Source organism: Cricetulus griseus (assembly GCF_003668045.3).
Source record: "Cricetulus griseus strain 17A/GY chromosome 1 unlocalized genomic scaffold, alternate assembly CriGri-PICRH-1.0 chr1_0, whole genome shotgun sequence".
Taxonomy (NCBI): domain Eukaryota; kingdom Metazoa; phylum Chordata; class Mammalia; order Rodentia; family Cricetidae; genus Cricetulus; species Cricetulus griseus.
In genome coordinates this window covers 28,886,029-28,901,327 of record NW_023276806.1, presented here as the reverse complement: position 1 = coordinate 28,901,327, position 15,299 = coordinate 28,886,029, and the positions used below count along the sequence as shown (strand labels likewise).

General features: G+C 42.0%; 1 protein-coding gene across 3 annotated transcripts in view; it reads right to left on the bottom strand.

The window, feature by feature from the left end:
- The window catches only part of Sec24b (SEC24 homolog B, COPII coat complex component), a 73,245-nt gene that overhangs the window by 8,145 nt on the left and 49,801 nt on the right, over positions 1-15,299 (bottom strand). For all 3 annotated transcript variants that reach the window (XM_027395708.2, XM_027395709.2, XM_027395710.2), the window contains 11 exons: positions 14,967-15,069; positions 12,787-12,913; positions 12,080-12,189; positions 9,035-9,147; positions 5,583-5,701; positions 5,223-5,278; positions 4,814-5,020; positions 3,312-3,435; positions 2,759-2,917; positions 1,998-2,171; positions 396-506 (listed from right to left, as the gene is read on the bottom strand). In XM_027395708.2, the coding sequence (XP_027251509.1) occupies positions 396-506; positions 1,998-2,171; positions 2,759-2,917; positions 3,312-3,435; positions 4,814-5,020; positions 5,223-5,278; positions 5,583-5,701; positions 9,035-9,147; positions 12,080-12,189; positions 12,787-12,913; positions 14,967-15,069 (1,403 nt within the window). The remainder of the gene's footprint in view (positions 1-395; positions 507-1,997; positions 2,172-2,758; positions 2,918-3,311; positions 3,436-4,813; positions 5,021-5,222; positions 5,279-5,582; positions 5,702-9,034; positions 9,148-12,079; positions 12,190-12,786; positions 12,914-14,966; positions 15,070-15,299) is intronic.

Sequence of the window (15,299 nt, the reverse complement as noted above, 5' to 3'; positions counted from 1 at the left end):
CCTTTTACTAAATGTCATGTAAATGGAGTCACAGGGACACAGTTTGTGTCACTGAGCATAATGCCTTTGAAAGTCACACTTGCTGAACTGTTTGACGGCTCCTTCCTATTCGCTGCTGAGTTGTATTTCACAGTGTGGATGTGTGACAGTTTACACAATAGTTGAAGGAGATCCTGGTTTTTACAAATCACAACCCCACTTAGTAGATTTTAAACTAAGAATTATTTTTAAAATGTAAGAACAGCCTAATTCATCCTGTAATAAATGAAAATGCATTAAATGTTTTTTAATTAATGAAGGAATATCTCTCTCTAAAAAAAAAAAAAAAAGATAGAAAAGCCCCAGTTTTTAGGTTAGAAAAAGGTATGTCACCAGCTTTTTCGCATGCTACTCACCCATGTTAGCCAGAAGGCAAATGGCGGCTTGCACATCCACTCCTGCATAGACGTCTGCGAGTGAACTCACCACTGGCAAGCAGAGTGTATGAACTCTAATTCTCCGTTCACCTAAATAAAAGGAAGCATGCTCTTAAAGCACCGTGGGCTAAGAAAGAAAGCAAACTTCACAATTCCACTCAAATTTCTGGTTTGGCTAGGTTAAATCATCAACATTCTGAAACAGAAAAGGCTTTATAATTAATGTTTCAAGTATCTTTATTTTTACTATTTTTGGTGCTAGGGATTAAACCCAGGTCCTCACAAATGCTAGGCAAGCACTACAGCACTGAGCTACATCGCCAGTCTGATTAGCATGTTTCAAATACAATATTCTCCAGAGACTGGACAGATGCTCAAAGGATAAGAACACTTGCTATTCTTTCAGAGGACAAGGTTCAGTTCCCAGCACCCGTATGGCAGTTCACAACTGTCTGCAACTCTAGTCCTCGGAAATCAATGCTCTCTCTTGGCCTCCATAGGCACCAAACATGCATGTGGCACACAGACAGACAGACAGACAAGACATTCACTGACATAAAATAAACGTATCTTAAGAGCATTCTCTAACCTGTAAAGTATGAACGTATATATGTTACAAACAGTTAAATGTTAGTTTCTGGTTTGATTTTTTTTTCAAAGATTTTATTTGTACTTCCAGTATATGTATATCTGTACACGTAAGTGAGCATGTGCCCATGGAAGCCAGAGAACGGCTGAATCTCCTGAAGCTAGAGAAACAGGCAGTTGTGATCTGCCCTGTGTGGAAGCTGTGAACAGGAACCCAGGCTCTGGAAGCAGCAAGCGCTTTCTCTCCAGAGTTTCTAATTACCTTCAATATTGTTCTAAATTATACACAATAGAGTCAAATATCAAAAACCCTAGACTGTCAAGTAAGAAATGAAGACCTTTTCTACAGTTCTTGACTTTATAGAGCACCAATGCAAAAGATGGTGGAATTAGTCACCATGCTTGCCATAAACATAGGATGCTAAATATGAATTTTCCAAAAATTAATCCTGATGACCTGTGTTTGAGCCATGGAACCTACTTGTGAAAGAAAGAACTGACTCTATAAGTTGTCTTCTGACCTCCACATGCATGCTGTGGCATGTCTGCCTATGAGGGTTCACACAGAGTAAATAAATAAACGTGATAAAATATTTTTAAGTGTGTTATTTGGGGCTGGAGAGATGGCTTGGTGGTTAAAGGTGACGACGGTTCTTGCAGAGGACCTGGTTTGAGTCCCAGCACCCATATACTAACTGGAAACCACTAGGAACTCTTAGGTCCAGGAGATCCAATGCCCTCTTTTGGCCCCATGAATTCCTGTTTGCATGAGATGCACATAAACTCACATGCACACACACATAAATAGTAATAAATTCATCTTTTAAGATGTGTTACTTAAAAATTCAAACGTGAGCTAAGAAGAGAAACAGAACCTATATTTAGTCAGTGAATGCAAATGCCATTACTGCCACTGCAGATAATTTTTTTCCTCCTGTCTACTAAAAGGGAGGTGGGAAGCGGGCGCCTAGCCCCTGGGTTTCCACAACATACCTTTGCTTGACGTATAGAGCAGGGCTGTCTGAAAGCACACTAAGGAAGTGTCTGTCAGGCTCTCTTCAATTGACAGCTGCACTGCAAATCCAGCATCAGGATTGATGTTGGCAAGAGACAGCAAGTCAGTGGAACGGACAAAGAAGTTCCCGTGGAAAGTGTGCATTGAGAGACCTGGGGAAGAGAGAACTGGCATGAAGATGGGCAGAGCTATAGCTACTGCTCAGTCAATGGCCCTCTGCACAATTACAGAGGGAGGCTGCACTCTAGGGAGAGCTTCTGCCTAAACAAACAATGCAGGCTCTATAAAGGAGCCTGTATCCTGTTTAACCTACGTTTACACCTACCTACCCTTGCTATCATATTCTACATGAAGTCCAGCTCAGACAGGAATGTCAGACAAAAAAATAAGAAACCGAGGGCTCCTTTCCTTGGATTTAAGATGAGAGTTCACCCCACAGACAATCACATAACCCAAGGAAGTCGTGAATTAAAGGCTATTAAGGGAGCAACCTTTCCTGTTCTGTCACTTTCAAGTAACTTCTGACATGTGCTTTCCTTAAGTAAACAAAGATGCTGCTTTCACCCACTTACTCTAGTTAGAGAAACTGGTCAATGAGCACTCAATAGCTATATTTCAGGCAGGGGTCAGCTGGACCCAACAGGGAGTCCTCTGTGATACCAGCCACCCCATGGGTCTGGGAATTCTTGCTGATTGACACAGGAATGTAACACAACAAACCCTTTTCAGAAGTCCATACCTTTAGTACACCTTATTCTCATAACAGCTTCAAATCCAATTTTCCTGGTGAGGTACCGTTTGAGGTCTTTTTGTAACTTTTCTGCTTGCGAAGGGTTGTGAGCAGAGTGGAAGGATGGGTAGTAGAATATGCACCCTGCAGAGTACTTGGACATGCATGCTTTAGAGAGAGAGACAGCAGGATAAGCTGGAGAAACAACTGGAGTCTACCCGACTAGCAACAACTACAGGCTGCGTGTCATGAAAAAACCTATTATGAGAAAGCCAACATGGACAGAATCCCATAGATCTGAAACCTGAAACATCTATAAAATGTAACAGACACTGAAGTTGATGGTTCAGCAGAATGGCTAAGGAATCATGCCACAAAGCAGAATTATTAAGAGCAGTTTCATTTGGTATAAGGCTTTAAATAAAGTTTACTGATAACATTATACACACTACCTATCTAATCCATGCACCCTTCTCCCCCAGTACTAAGAATGCTTACTGAATGCACTGTGTTCATTACATGTAGACATCTTTAACTAGGTAACATAATGACATCTTCTTACCCAAAGAAGCAAGGTCAGAATACTGTGAGCTTAGAAGGAACAAATCCACTGCAGTTTGCTGTCCTGAGCAATCCAAAGCAAGTTTCTTATAAAAATCAGTTGCAGGGCCAAGATGGTGCACAACCTAAGCCAACAGATCATAAAGTAAGAACCTTTGGTTATGCACACAGTATATGTCTCTTATAACAAGGAAGAAGATAGAGACTTTAGTCCATTACCAACCAACAGTATGGGCCCAGATTTCCAACAGGAATAAAACCTAGTGTTTATAAGGCGCTATGGCTCAGACCATTAACCAGCACTTTGGAAACTGAGGCAGGAGGACTGCCAGCCTGAGTTACTGAGTAAGAACCCCTGCACCTTCACCCCTAGGGGGAAAAGCATTAAATGACACACTTTAGATAGTTTATATAACCTGAATGATTCAATTCTCACAGTATATATCCTGTAAAATTTCATCATTTATCTTTCACAGCTGAGAACACTGAGTAAGTCTGATGATGTCAGACTGATAGAAAGTTAGCTCCAAAGTGAATGCTGCTGAACATGATGCTATTCTGTTGCTGGCAGGGTCAGGGAGGCTCAATGAGTTCCCTCCCAGCTACTGGGCAGCTGAGCACTTTCAGATTTACTAACCCATACATGAGTTTGGGGATCTCAGAAATCACAATAAAAAAGACCAGAGTAAAAACACAGTCTATTGAGTGAAGCCAAATTACATTAGTTTGTGTGTGTTAACTAAGCATTAATACCTAAATAGTGAGACTACATTTGGCTACGTAGTGGCTTACATTTTTCTCTACTATCTAAGTTTTATACAATGATTGGGATTCCCTCTGTATTCAGAAGCATGTTAAATTATAGTAGCTTGATTAAGTTTTTTACTTGTATAATAGAAATGACACTGGGGACAGAAAACAAGTCACAGCTTTATCATTAAATAGCCATTCAACCTTTGGCAAGACACTACTTTGTTCATCTGTAAATAGGATTAGGGTACATTTCTAAACACATACACACACTAGTTTATGTGTGTGTGTGTGCACATGGGCCACCACAAGCTACAGTACTGCTGGAACTATGAATGTGTGCCACCACATTCAACGACTTACTTGGAAGGGATTGAATTTGGTGAGCAGATGCATACGGTCTGTGCTCTTATCAATGAGCCATCTCTTCGGACCACATTTTATGGCCTATTAACTAGATAATAAGAAGAATACACCAATCCCCCAAATAGGGGCAGTCTGGCTTAAATTCTTATTGGTTTTATTACTGCTAATGAAGCAAGGAGGAGGTAATGGATAATTTCAGTCTTTGGGGGAAAAAAAAACCCAGTGGTTAAGATACAAACAGTCATCGGGCGGTGGTGGCATGCACCTTTAATCCCAGCACTCAGGGAGGCAAAGGCACCTCTGTGAGTTCCAGGACAGCCAGAGCTACACAGAGAAACCCTTTCTCAAAAAACAAAACAAAAGATACAAACACTCAACATGCAATACCTTGGTACTCGACCTCTGATTTGGATCTTCTCTGGACTGCAGAAGTCCTGCCCCCAGGGAAGGCAACTGTGTCTGAAACACAGACACTCGGCCACCCGTGGGAGACATTAGTTTGAAGGCAGCCTGAAGTGCAGGTCCGAGGGCACTGTGTGTTTCTCTGGTATTGATGAACATATTTGGCAATGCGTTGAGTAAGTCTTTTATAAGCTGAGGGAAGATTGAAGATTGAGTCACTGAGAAGGCAAGATGGTTTTCTTCTCTAAAATATTCCAGAATAAAGCATGGCAACTCCACCTCTGGGGACTGTGCAGGAAGGACTCACTAGATGTTCCCTACAGTGTCTACCAGCAATAGACCAGTAGACAATCATCACGAGTTACATTACTCTGAGAAAGCCAATTAATCTCACCTCTTTACTTTCATGCAGATTTACAAGCAAACTATCCGGTGTGGGCAGAAAAACATCTATAGGGAAAAAACATTTCATGAGGACACAGTCAAGAGGAGATTATATAAAGTAATGCATTTTGGTTCTACGAGGACACTTGCCATGTGTATTACAATTCTGCCTTAGTAAACATATATACTCCATATGTACATCCCCCCTCCCCCGCGCCCCCCACGCCTTAAAATCAAGCATTTCCAAGAAAACAACTATTTTAAACAAGGTTTACCAAATCATGCTCAAGCCCATGAAAAGACAGACTGGAAAGTAAAGGGGCCCCCACTTCAAACCCACAGCTACACAGACTACTCTGCTGAAGCTTACCGTCTATATCAGACACAATCAACATTTGGGGCTGTGACAAGCCTTCTTGTAAGTTGTAGAAATGAATAGTGCTGTCAAAAGTCATGAATCCTATCCTTGTTCGTGAATCCCCAGGGAGCCTAGGAACAAAAATGGCAACTTGAAATTCAAAGTGCTCAGTCACACTACTTAGGAAAATAATGAAATGGGCTAAGTCTAAGGATATAACATATAACTTTTCACAGGAGACGGAAGAACTATCTGAACCTGCACACAAGGAAACAGCCAAGACTGCAGCGTCTTGTTTTCCGGCAGGAGCGCTCACTTGCGTACTGACTCACAAGTGAAACGTTAGCCTTCAGCTAAGAGCAAACCAGAACCCAAGTGGCTCTCAAAAGCTCAACACCGCCTGCTTACTTCCCTCTAGAACAGCAGTTCTCAACCTTCCTTACGCTGCGGCCCTTGAACACAGTGCTTGGTGTTGTGGTGACTCCAACCATAAATTATTCTGTTGCTACTTCATCACTGTAATTTTGCTCCTGTTATATATCTGATATATATATAGCATATATCTATATATCTATATCTATCTCTCTCTATATATATGATATGCGATGATGCCCAAGGGGTCAAGGCCACAGAATGAGAACTGCTGCTCCAAGGCATACTTTTTGGTTGTTTTGAGACCTGGTCTCTTACTGCAGCTAGGGCTGGCTTAGAACTTGTGACTATCCTGCCTCAAGTTCTAGAATGTGGGATTACTGGTGTGAGACACCACACCTCATTCTCATACTCAAGTAAAAATGTGATCATATTTTTTGTCTTAGTATCATAGTGTACCCTGTTTGAACACTGTATGGGCAGAATGACAAATACTTTCCAGGAAAAAAATGAACCATGTTGTTAGACTTCAATGTGTGAATTTTGAACAAAAAAATACAGTTATAAACATTGAAATGATTATCTACTATCAATCACTAGGAAGTTTTCTGTTAGAATTTAATTTTCAAAACAAGGCCATGGTACCAAGAATGAAGCCCGCCATGCTTTCCTCTGTTGTGGGATATGTGTACACTGTGTGAAGATATATTGCTGTGACTGTGTAATAAAAAGCTGAACAGTCAACAGTTAGGCAGGAGGTACAGGAGGGATTTCTGGGGAGAGAAAGGAAGAGGACAAGAAATCTAGGCTCACAGGGACATGAAGGAATCAGGATGGGCAGTATCGAGCCATGTGACAGAACATAGATGAAAATAAACGGGTTAATTTGAGTTATAAGACCTGGTGGGCTCTTTCTCACTGTCCCTCTGAAGAAGAGGGCAGGTCTTTGCTATCTCCCTCTTTCTCTCTTCCTTTATTCCCTTCCCCCTAAACTTCTTAACTGGAAAAAAAAAAAAAAAAAAAAAAGCTGGTAGGACAAGCCTAAGCTATAGGCCGAGCTTTTGTAAGGAGTAGGAAGTCTTCATGTCACTATTTGGGAGCTGGCTGGTGGGACAGAGATTCATTACATCCCACAGCAACATGCGTTACAGAAGTACATCTTAAAGTTCACCCAGCTGTGTTTACTCTGATTATGTAATTGATTGCTTTAGTGTGTGTCTTTAAAATATTTTTGGATACAAAAGACTCCAGGGGCTAGAGAGATGGCTCAGTGGTTGCTGTACTTGGGGAGAACCCAGGTTGGGTTCCCCAAACCGATTGTGGCTTATAACATGGTCAATTCCAGTTCCCAGGGCAGGTGCCCTTTTCTGATCTCCCTGGACCCTGGCATGCATGTGGTATGTATCATAAAAGTAAGCAAATCTTTTACAAGATTTGAAAGTAGAATGTGCATCCAAGCACACTTTATATTGTTAAGGATGACTGATCTACCACCTCACAGTCTCAAGGGCACTCAAACAGATTTTAGGGAGAAAAATGCTATAATGGGGTGCCAATACCCAGCAAGACTTATGCTCCCACAGATTAATATGCACTCCTTTGAAACCTCTGGGTTCAGAAAGTCTGAGGACATTAGTGGAGCCTACTGACCTACCCTGCTAAGAAAATTCACTAATGTCTACTAAAAGGTTTCTGTAGCAAACTCCTTTCTCAAGAACCCTTTCAGGAAATGTACTACAGTGCTGTGATCCTGGGCCCTTTCTAATTTTGTTTTTGCTTTTCCAATATGTCTATTTTCTGTTGTAATCAAATAAGAATGACTATTTTCTATTCTCAGGTTATCCTTTTGGTTTTAAACAATCTAATCTGCAAATAGTCACTGGAATAATTGGGGCCACTTCCTCATACTTCTCTGAGAGTAATGGAGGGAACTGATTGATGAAGCAGGAGACGGAATGGGAACTTGCTCCACTCCCTCAAAGAAAACATCTGGCACTGCAGTACCTCAAGGGGTACTGAGCCCAAGGGTAACTTAGAGTTGAAAGACAGGCCAGCATGGCTGTGTGTGTGGCTTAGTGACAGAGTGCTGGCCTAATGAGAGGCAGGGCGCCATTTCTAGCACACACACTATGTACATAATAACTTTGCAGAAATTGCAAAGGATCCTCTTCAAAGCTAGTGGAAAGACTCCTTCCTGACTGCTGGAGACACACAGGAGGGAGTTAAGAGATTATATAAGACATCTATTGCTGTACACAGCTTGAGGCCCATGTACCAGTATGCACAGTACACTTTTCTGGCTTTCTAACATTTTCAACATAAACTCAGCTCCTACCTCCCCTTTCTTCAAATCATTCCCTCACTAGTGCCAATAAAACTAGCTTGTGAAAAAAATGTCTTACCCAGTCATAAATTATAGCTAGCATTCTATAACATTTTATTTTATTAGCTTTACTAAATTGATAAAAAAAAAATGCACCTAGAGGGTACAAATGTCTTAAGATGCATTCATACTGTGGGATACCAACATTTAACTAATTAATACATAAAGTCAGCATGTTGTAAGATTGCTTGAATGTACTCAGTATCTTCAGTCACCGCCACCAGTCTGATGTCTGTGTCCTTTCATCCCACCACCTCACCCGTGCAGCCCAATACTAGCACTCTTCTACTTACAGATCAGCTGTGAAGAGTCTGGACACGAGTGCAATCGTTAGGCATGTATTTCTCAATGCTTTTGTTAATGCCACTTAACCTACTATCCCTTAGATTCAGCCATACTAGTAACAGTGGCATCCAGACTCCTGGTGCACAGGCCAGTCTCTCCTGCTCAGTGCTCAGGTCAGCCCTTCACAGGTATAGACAAGATCCAAGTTCTTTCAAAATATTAAAGCACTAACTATTTTATGAATTAAGGTACTATGTTGTTATTAAATCGTAACAAGGAGCTGAATCCTTATAGTCTACAAAATTAGGTAAACACAGTCAACTCAAACAAAACTTGGTAACAAAACAACACAACAATAAATCGTACAAGATCACTTCGAATGTTACACACACATATATCTACATATGAATAAAAATATTCTTACTTGTCTAAGTTTTCTAGTAATGACTGGCATAAAACTGACAAATATCCAGCTTCCACTGCATTGTGAGACACGTCTAAAACAAACAAGTAGACTGCAGGCTGAGGAGGACGAAGCTGCAAGAAGCAAAGACATCATTTAGTCAGCAGGTACACCTCCCTTTTCCCATTACTGTTGTTACTGATGTCTTTACTGAGTATCTGATACACGCACGCGCGCGCACACACGCACACGCACACACACACACACGCACACACGCACGCACACAAACACACACGTGCGCGTGCATGCACACACACACACACACACACACGCACGCGCACGCACACAAACACACACGTGCGCGTGCATGCACACACACACGCACACACACGCACGCGCACGCACACAAACACACATGCGCGCACGTGCATGCACACACACACACGCACACACACACGCACGCGCACGCGTGCATGCACACACACACACACACACGCACGCACACACTCACACGCACGCACACACACACACGCACACGCACGCACACAAACACACACGTGCGCGTGCATGCACACACACACACACACACACACGCACGCGCACGCACACAAACACACACGTGCGCGTGCATGCACACACACACGCACACACACGCACGCGCACGCACACAAACACACACGCGCACGTGCATGCACACACACACGCACACACACACGCGCACACACACGCACACACACACACACGCGCGCACACACGCACACACACACACGCACGCACACAAACACACACGCGCGCGCACACACACACGCGCGCACACACACGCACACACACACACACACAAATAGGACTACAGTTCTAGCTAATGACATGCCCTTCTTCAATTTATTTTTCTTGTAAAGTTTATTTGAGATGAGAATGGAAGACGGCTAAAATGGCTACATATGTTGTGTTTTTATGCAAGGAATGTTCACTAACGTATCTTCTAGAATTATAGCTGCTGGCTTACTATTTAGTGCTAACCTGTCTAAATATTTATGTATACTTTCCTTATTCCTAAAAACTATATATATATAGTTTTTTAGGGCTTTTTCATTTTAAAATTTTATTTTTTTATTTTATAAGATTGAGTGTTTTGCATGCATCTAAGTACACAATCTGCAGGTAGTGCTCTCAGAGGCCTCAAGAGGGCACTGAATCTCCTGGAACTGGAGTTACAGACAGCTGTGAGCTGCCATGTGGGTGCTGGGAACCAAACAGCAAGTGTTCTTAACCACTGACCCTTCTCGCCAACCCCTAGGATTCTAGTTTGTAAATTAATTTTTACTTCTTGCTTTGTTGAGAATCAAACCCAGGGCCTAGCATATCCTAGACAGTCACTAACACTGAAGTACATCTCCAGCCCCTAATTTTAAGTTTTTATTTAAAAACCAAAATATTTATTATTCTTTGAAAACTACAATATTGAGGCTAGAGAGATGGCTCAGCGGTTCAAGTATGTACTGGTCTTGCAGAGGACCCAGTTCAGTTCCCAGGGCCAATGTCAAGTGGCTCACAGATGCCTATAATTCAGCTTCAGGAGATCCAATGACAACTTCTGGCCTCAAATGGACAACCCTGCCTCTGCCTTCCACTCCAACACATACATGGATACTTAACTAAAAACCAAAATTAAAGTCTGTCAATCACCATTAGTATTAGCTACTATATCATTTGATAGTGGCTGGATCCCAAAGCTTAAGAGTAAATATAAAGAAGGTTACTATGATGGAATAGGGTGTATACATTCACACCTGAGAGTGAGTGAGTGGCCTGTGTGTGTGTGTGTGTGTGTGTGTGTGTGTGTGTGTGTGTAATGTATATGTGTGTGAGAAGATTTGTTTTGCTCTACCACTTCCTCCTTGAGCGATGGAGACAATGCCTGACACTGAACCTGGAGCTTGGCTGCTGGTCAATCAGCCCCAATGATTTTACTGTTTCCAACTCCCTCCCCTCATCAGCAAGGGATCACAGGAGCTTGTACGGTTATGGCCAGCTTTTTACATGGGTGCTGGGACCAGACCTCAGGTCCTCATGCTTGTGCAGTGAGCACTCTTACCCCCTGGATTAGGATTAGAATTTAATATATTCCAGGACAAGAAGAAGCAAGAGGGTGAGGAATGGGTCGATAGATGGATAGATATGTTTGTCAAATATACTTATGTTACTAAATATTCAAGCTCAAGTTGTATGTACGGGAAGGCTTGTTGAAACTGAGATACAGGAGGTATATAAAAGGACATACATATAGCATCTCTTTTTCCTTCCTTTATGTTAAGTCTCTAGTGCTGGGGAATTGAACCCAGTACCTCACAAATGTGAGGCAAGAGTTCTACCACTGAGCAGCACTCTCAGTCCATGAAGGTTTTCCTAAAACTATGTCAGCCGAGGGCCATGAACCCACACAAGAAAGCTAAAGCCTTTTGCACTGTCTCTTAGATTAAGATTCTAAGGCCTCCAGAGCGGAGGACATGGTAGACCTAAAGGAGAGAAGTGCACAGGAAACTATGGTGCTGGAGGTAGAAACTGACATAAAAACTGGTGTTCAGTTGACTCAGGCTAAGGTTGTCATCAAAACCACAAACATAATCATACAATCTACCAAGCATCACTTCACATTCTTGCCAACAACCAAGAGTAAAAACAACAGGGCCGGAGAGGGGGGTAGGATAGTACTATGGGGGATAGTACTATTTTTAATAAAAATGAGGAAACAAAAGATGAGCATTATGTAACCTAAAATCCATTTTTATAAGTAGAAGAACAGATTTAGAATCAATATAAAGAACAGATGGATTTTATGACTGAACTTGAAAGAGAAAAACTGAACAAGTGATTCATTCATCTTGCTATCTGTACTGGGGGAGCCACTAAAGGTGGTGATAATTTTAAGATTATTCTATTTGTTATATACAAGCTTTCATATTAATATTTTAAAAATGCAGACTTCAAACTTTCGATGAGAATGTACTTAAAAGAATGAACTCATTTCGTTGCGTCCCATAACTAGTTTGAACCCTGGAGAGTTACCATGTAGTCCGAGGAAGCAATGAACTCCACAGTTGAATTCTGAACTTCCGGCCGTTTGTGAGGTTCTCCATAAGACCGAGTCAGCGGGTTGTACAGAAACTCTTCGGGAACTACATGAGAGAGATAAGAACCAAAGTGAATTTAGCAACAACACACAGGGAGGTACACACCTTCATCACCAATATTTGCAATGTTTACTAAAAAAGGAAACCTTTAACCCCTTTAAAAAATACACTTTCTGAGAAATCCAGGACACGAGCAACCTTTTTCCTTAGACTCATGTCCTATTTATCACATCACATGCCACGGGGTGGGGATGGGAGTGGGGGGACGACACGACAGACAAGCACAACTGGGAAGCAGTATTAGCAGTTTTACCCATTTTGAGCATTTACGCAAAAATGGGTAAAAAGGACAAGAAAACACAGGTGCCTGTGTGTGTCTGTAGAGGTCAGCCTGAGTTCACTGAACCAAACTCACAAGCTGTTCGGTACACGTGTGCAGCTAAGTGACCAGCATGGGTGTTTTATGTGCTGTTTCATTTCATTTTGTTTTACTTTGCCCTGTCACTCTGTTGTCAAGTATCTCTTTGGAGATCAAACTTAAGGCTCTCTTGCCTTGCTCTCTCCATGAAATGTCCTGGAGGCTGTGTTTAAAGCAGGGAGAAGAGAAAGTAATGAGGGAGATGTCAGAAGCCCCAGACTCACCATCATTAACTCTATGGCACAGGTTGCATTTCCACCTACGCTGGTCAATGAAGGACACGAAGGGGTTGATGTACGTCCGACACGCTCGGCACCTCACAATAGTGTTTGACGTTATCACTGGCAATTGCTGGGAAAGAAAGTAAAGACGTTGTAGTGGTACAAAGACCCCAGTGAAAACCAGGACACAAACACGCCTGCTCCACATACAAGACAATGTGTGTCATATGACACCTAGTGACACGCATGCTTAGCAAGTTGAGCAACTACCACTTTCTACGAAGGCAAGCCATACTGATATAAAAGCAGTCAGGAGCTGACCAAATTGCCTGGTTAACCAAGAAAACAATGCCAGGACCTCTCAGCCACCCTCAAGATATAGCAGCCAGGGAGTGGCACAGCAATGAGGGAAGGCCTTGCTCTTGGCTGAGTGTCTGCCCCTGGCAGCAGGCAGGAAAGGCTCCTGCATGCCTGACAGCTGTCCCACAGAGAACAGTAGTCAATGCCACAGCAAATACACCCTATGCTTAGCTTAGTTTGCAACAGAACTTTATGGTTAGTCAACTTAGAAAATACCAAAGACATTAAAATATCACATAGTATTCTATGTCCCTGAATTCATCCATTATCATTTTATATACTTCATTTGGGATTTAAAAAAAAAATCAATACATAACTTTTGTACTTAAAGTTCCGTGAGGGAAAAAAATGGGAAATAAACTAAAAATTAGAAAATGATATTTACTCATAATTCTAGAATGCAGAGGACATAACTATTAATACTTAGTATGCATACTTCTAGAAGATATCATATATGGAATCTATACATAAAGAAAAACTCTCAGCACACACCTTTAATCCTCTCACTAAGAAGGCAGAGTAAGGTGGATTTCTGTGAGTTCGAGGCCAGCCTGATCTACATAGTGAGTTCCAGAACAGCCAAAAAAGGAAAAACCTCTTAGCTATGCATAGAAGAAATTAACTGTTTTGATTTAATGATAAGGGTTGTAATAGTGTTTAACCTATATGGTATTTACTGAATGAATAAATTCACAGGACTGGTTATGCATTATAGTTACTTTCTTTTCTTTTCTTCTTCCTTTTTTTTTGGCTTTTTGAGACAGGGTTTCTCTGTAGATTTGGAGGCTGTCCTGACACTCACTCTGGAGACCAGGCTGGCCTCGAACTCAGAGATCCGCCTGCCTCTGCCTCCCGAGTACTGGGATTAAAGGTGTGTGCCACCAACGCCCGGCTGGTTACTTTATTTTCTATTCATTGATATTTTCTATCCATCTAGCAGGCAAGTAAGCATCCCACAAAAAAAAAAAAAAAAAAAAAAAAAAAAAAAAAAAAAAAAATCGAGAAATGCAGCTTAAGTATAACCGTCTCTGGCTAAATTTTTTTCTAAACTTTTAAAATTTTATTTCGTGGCCAACCAGGCTATTGTCAGCTACTGCTAACATTATCTACACAAAATGTCAAAGACATGTGAAGACTCTACAACATGGCTGTTAAAGTACACCAGAGAGACTTTAAGAGAGACTTAAACTACCGCTTTCACTCAGCAGATCTGGCCTCCTAGAACCCCCCCCCCCCACCACAAGGCTATGTAACTTCAGTCAGATAACTTCCCTCTCTCATCTGGACATAACTGTTTAATAAAAGGCTCTTAAAGTTTATGCATCAGCCATGGTGGCTGCAGCTTGCAGACTACTACTGAGTTCCCAGACTTTTTTAGAGAGCACCTCTGCGAAGTGTACCTGTCCTGTTGTGCTCTGGACTGATTATGTTGGTCAGGTGGCACACAGCTGTGGTTCACATCTGTCCCACTGGGAGGAGACCCAGGCCTAGTGCAGAGCAGGTGGTCAGGAGACGCGTGCTGGCCTCAATCTTACAGAAATTGTAATTTTTAAAATGTATTTCATTTTATTTCTTTTTATTTTGCATGTGCCAGTGAATGGGAATGTGTGTGGCTATGCTTGCCAAGGCCTCAATGTGGAGGTCAGAAGCCAACTTGTGGGAGTTGGTTCTTTCCTTCCTTCATGTGGGTCCTGGGGATCAATCACCAGCCCAGAAATGACTATTTCCAACTCTAATAAAAGAAGACAAACATTCTTAGAAAACAACGGAGTCTGGATACTTTGTGCATGTACCAGAAGCTAAATATTTAAAATGTACTTTACCGTCAGGTCTCTGAAGGGGTGTAACAGCAATCCTAAGGGAAGCTTAGCTTTATTCAGTAAAGCCTGTGTCTGTGGGATATTTGTCAGGGTGCAGCGGAATGAACTGAAAAGACACAAACACGTGGTATGTTAGCTGTCGGGGCATCTGCCCCTGCGAAGAGCTCAGTGAGAACCACTTGGGCTGGTGACTACAGCTATTAGCGGGGAGGAGATCACTCAACCAGGCCTGAATGGGACAGATATCAAAAGACCTAAATCAAGGACCACACATTTTCACAGTTGAAAAGCACAACACATTCTAAGTAAATGAGTGCCCTGTACAGCACAGGCAGG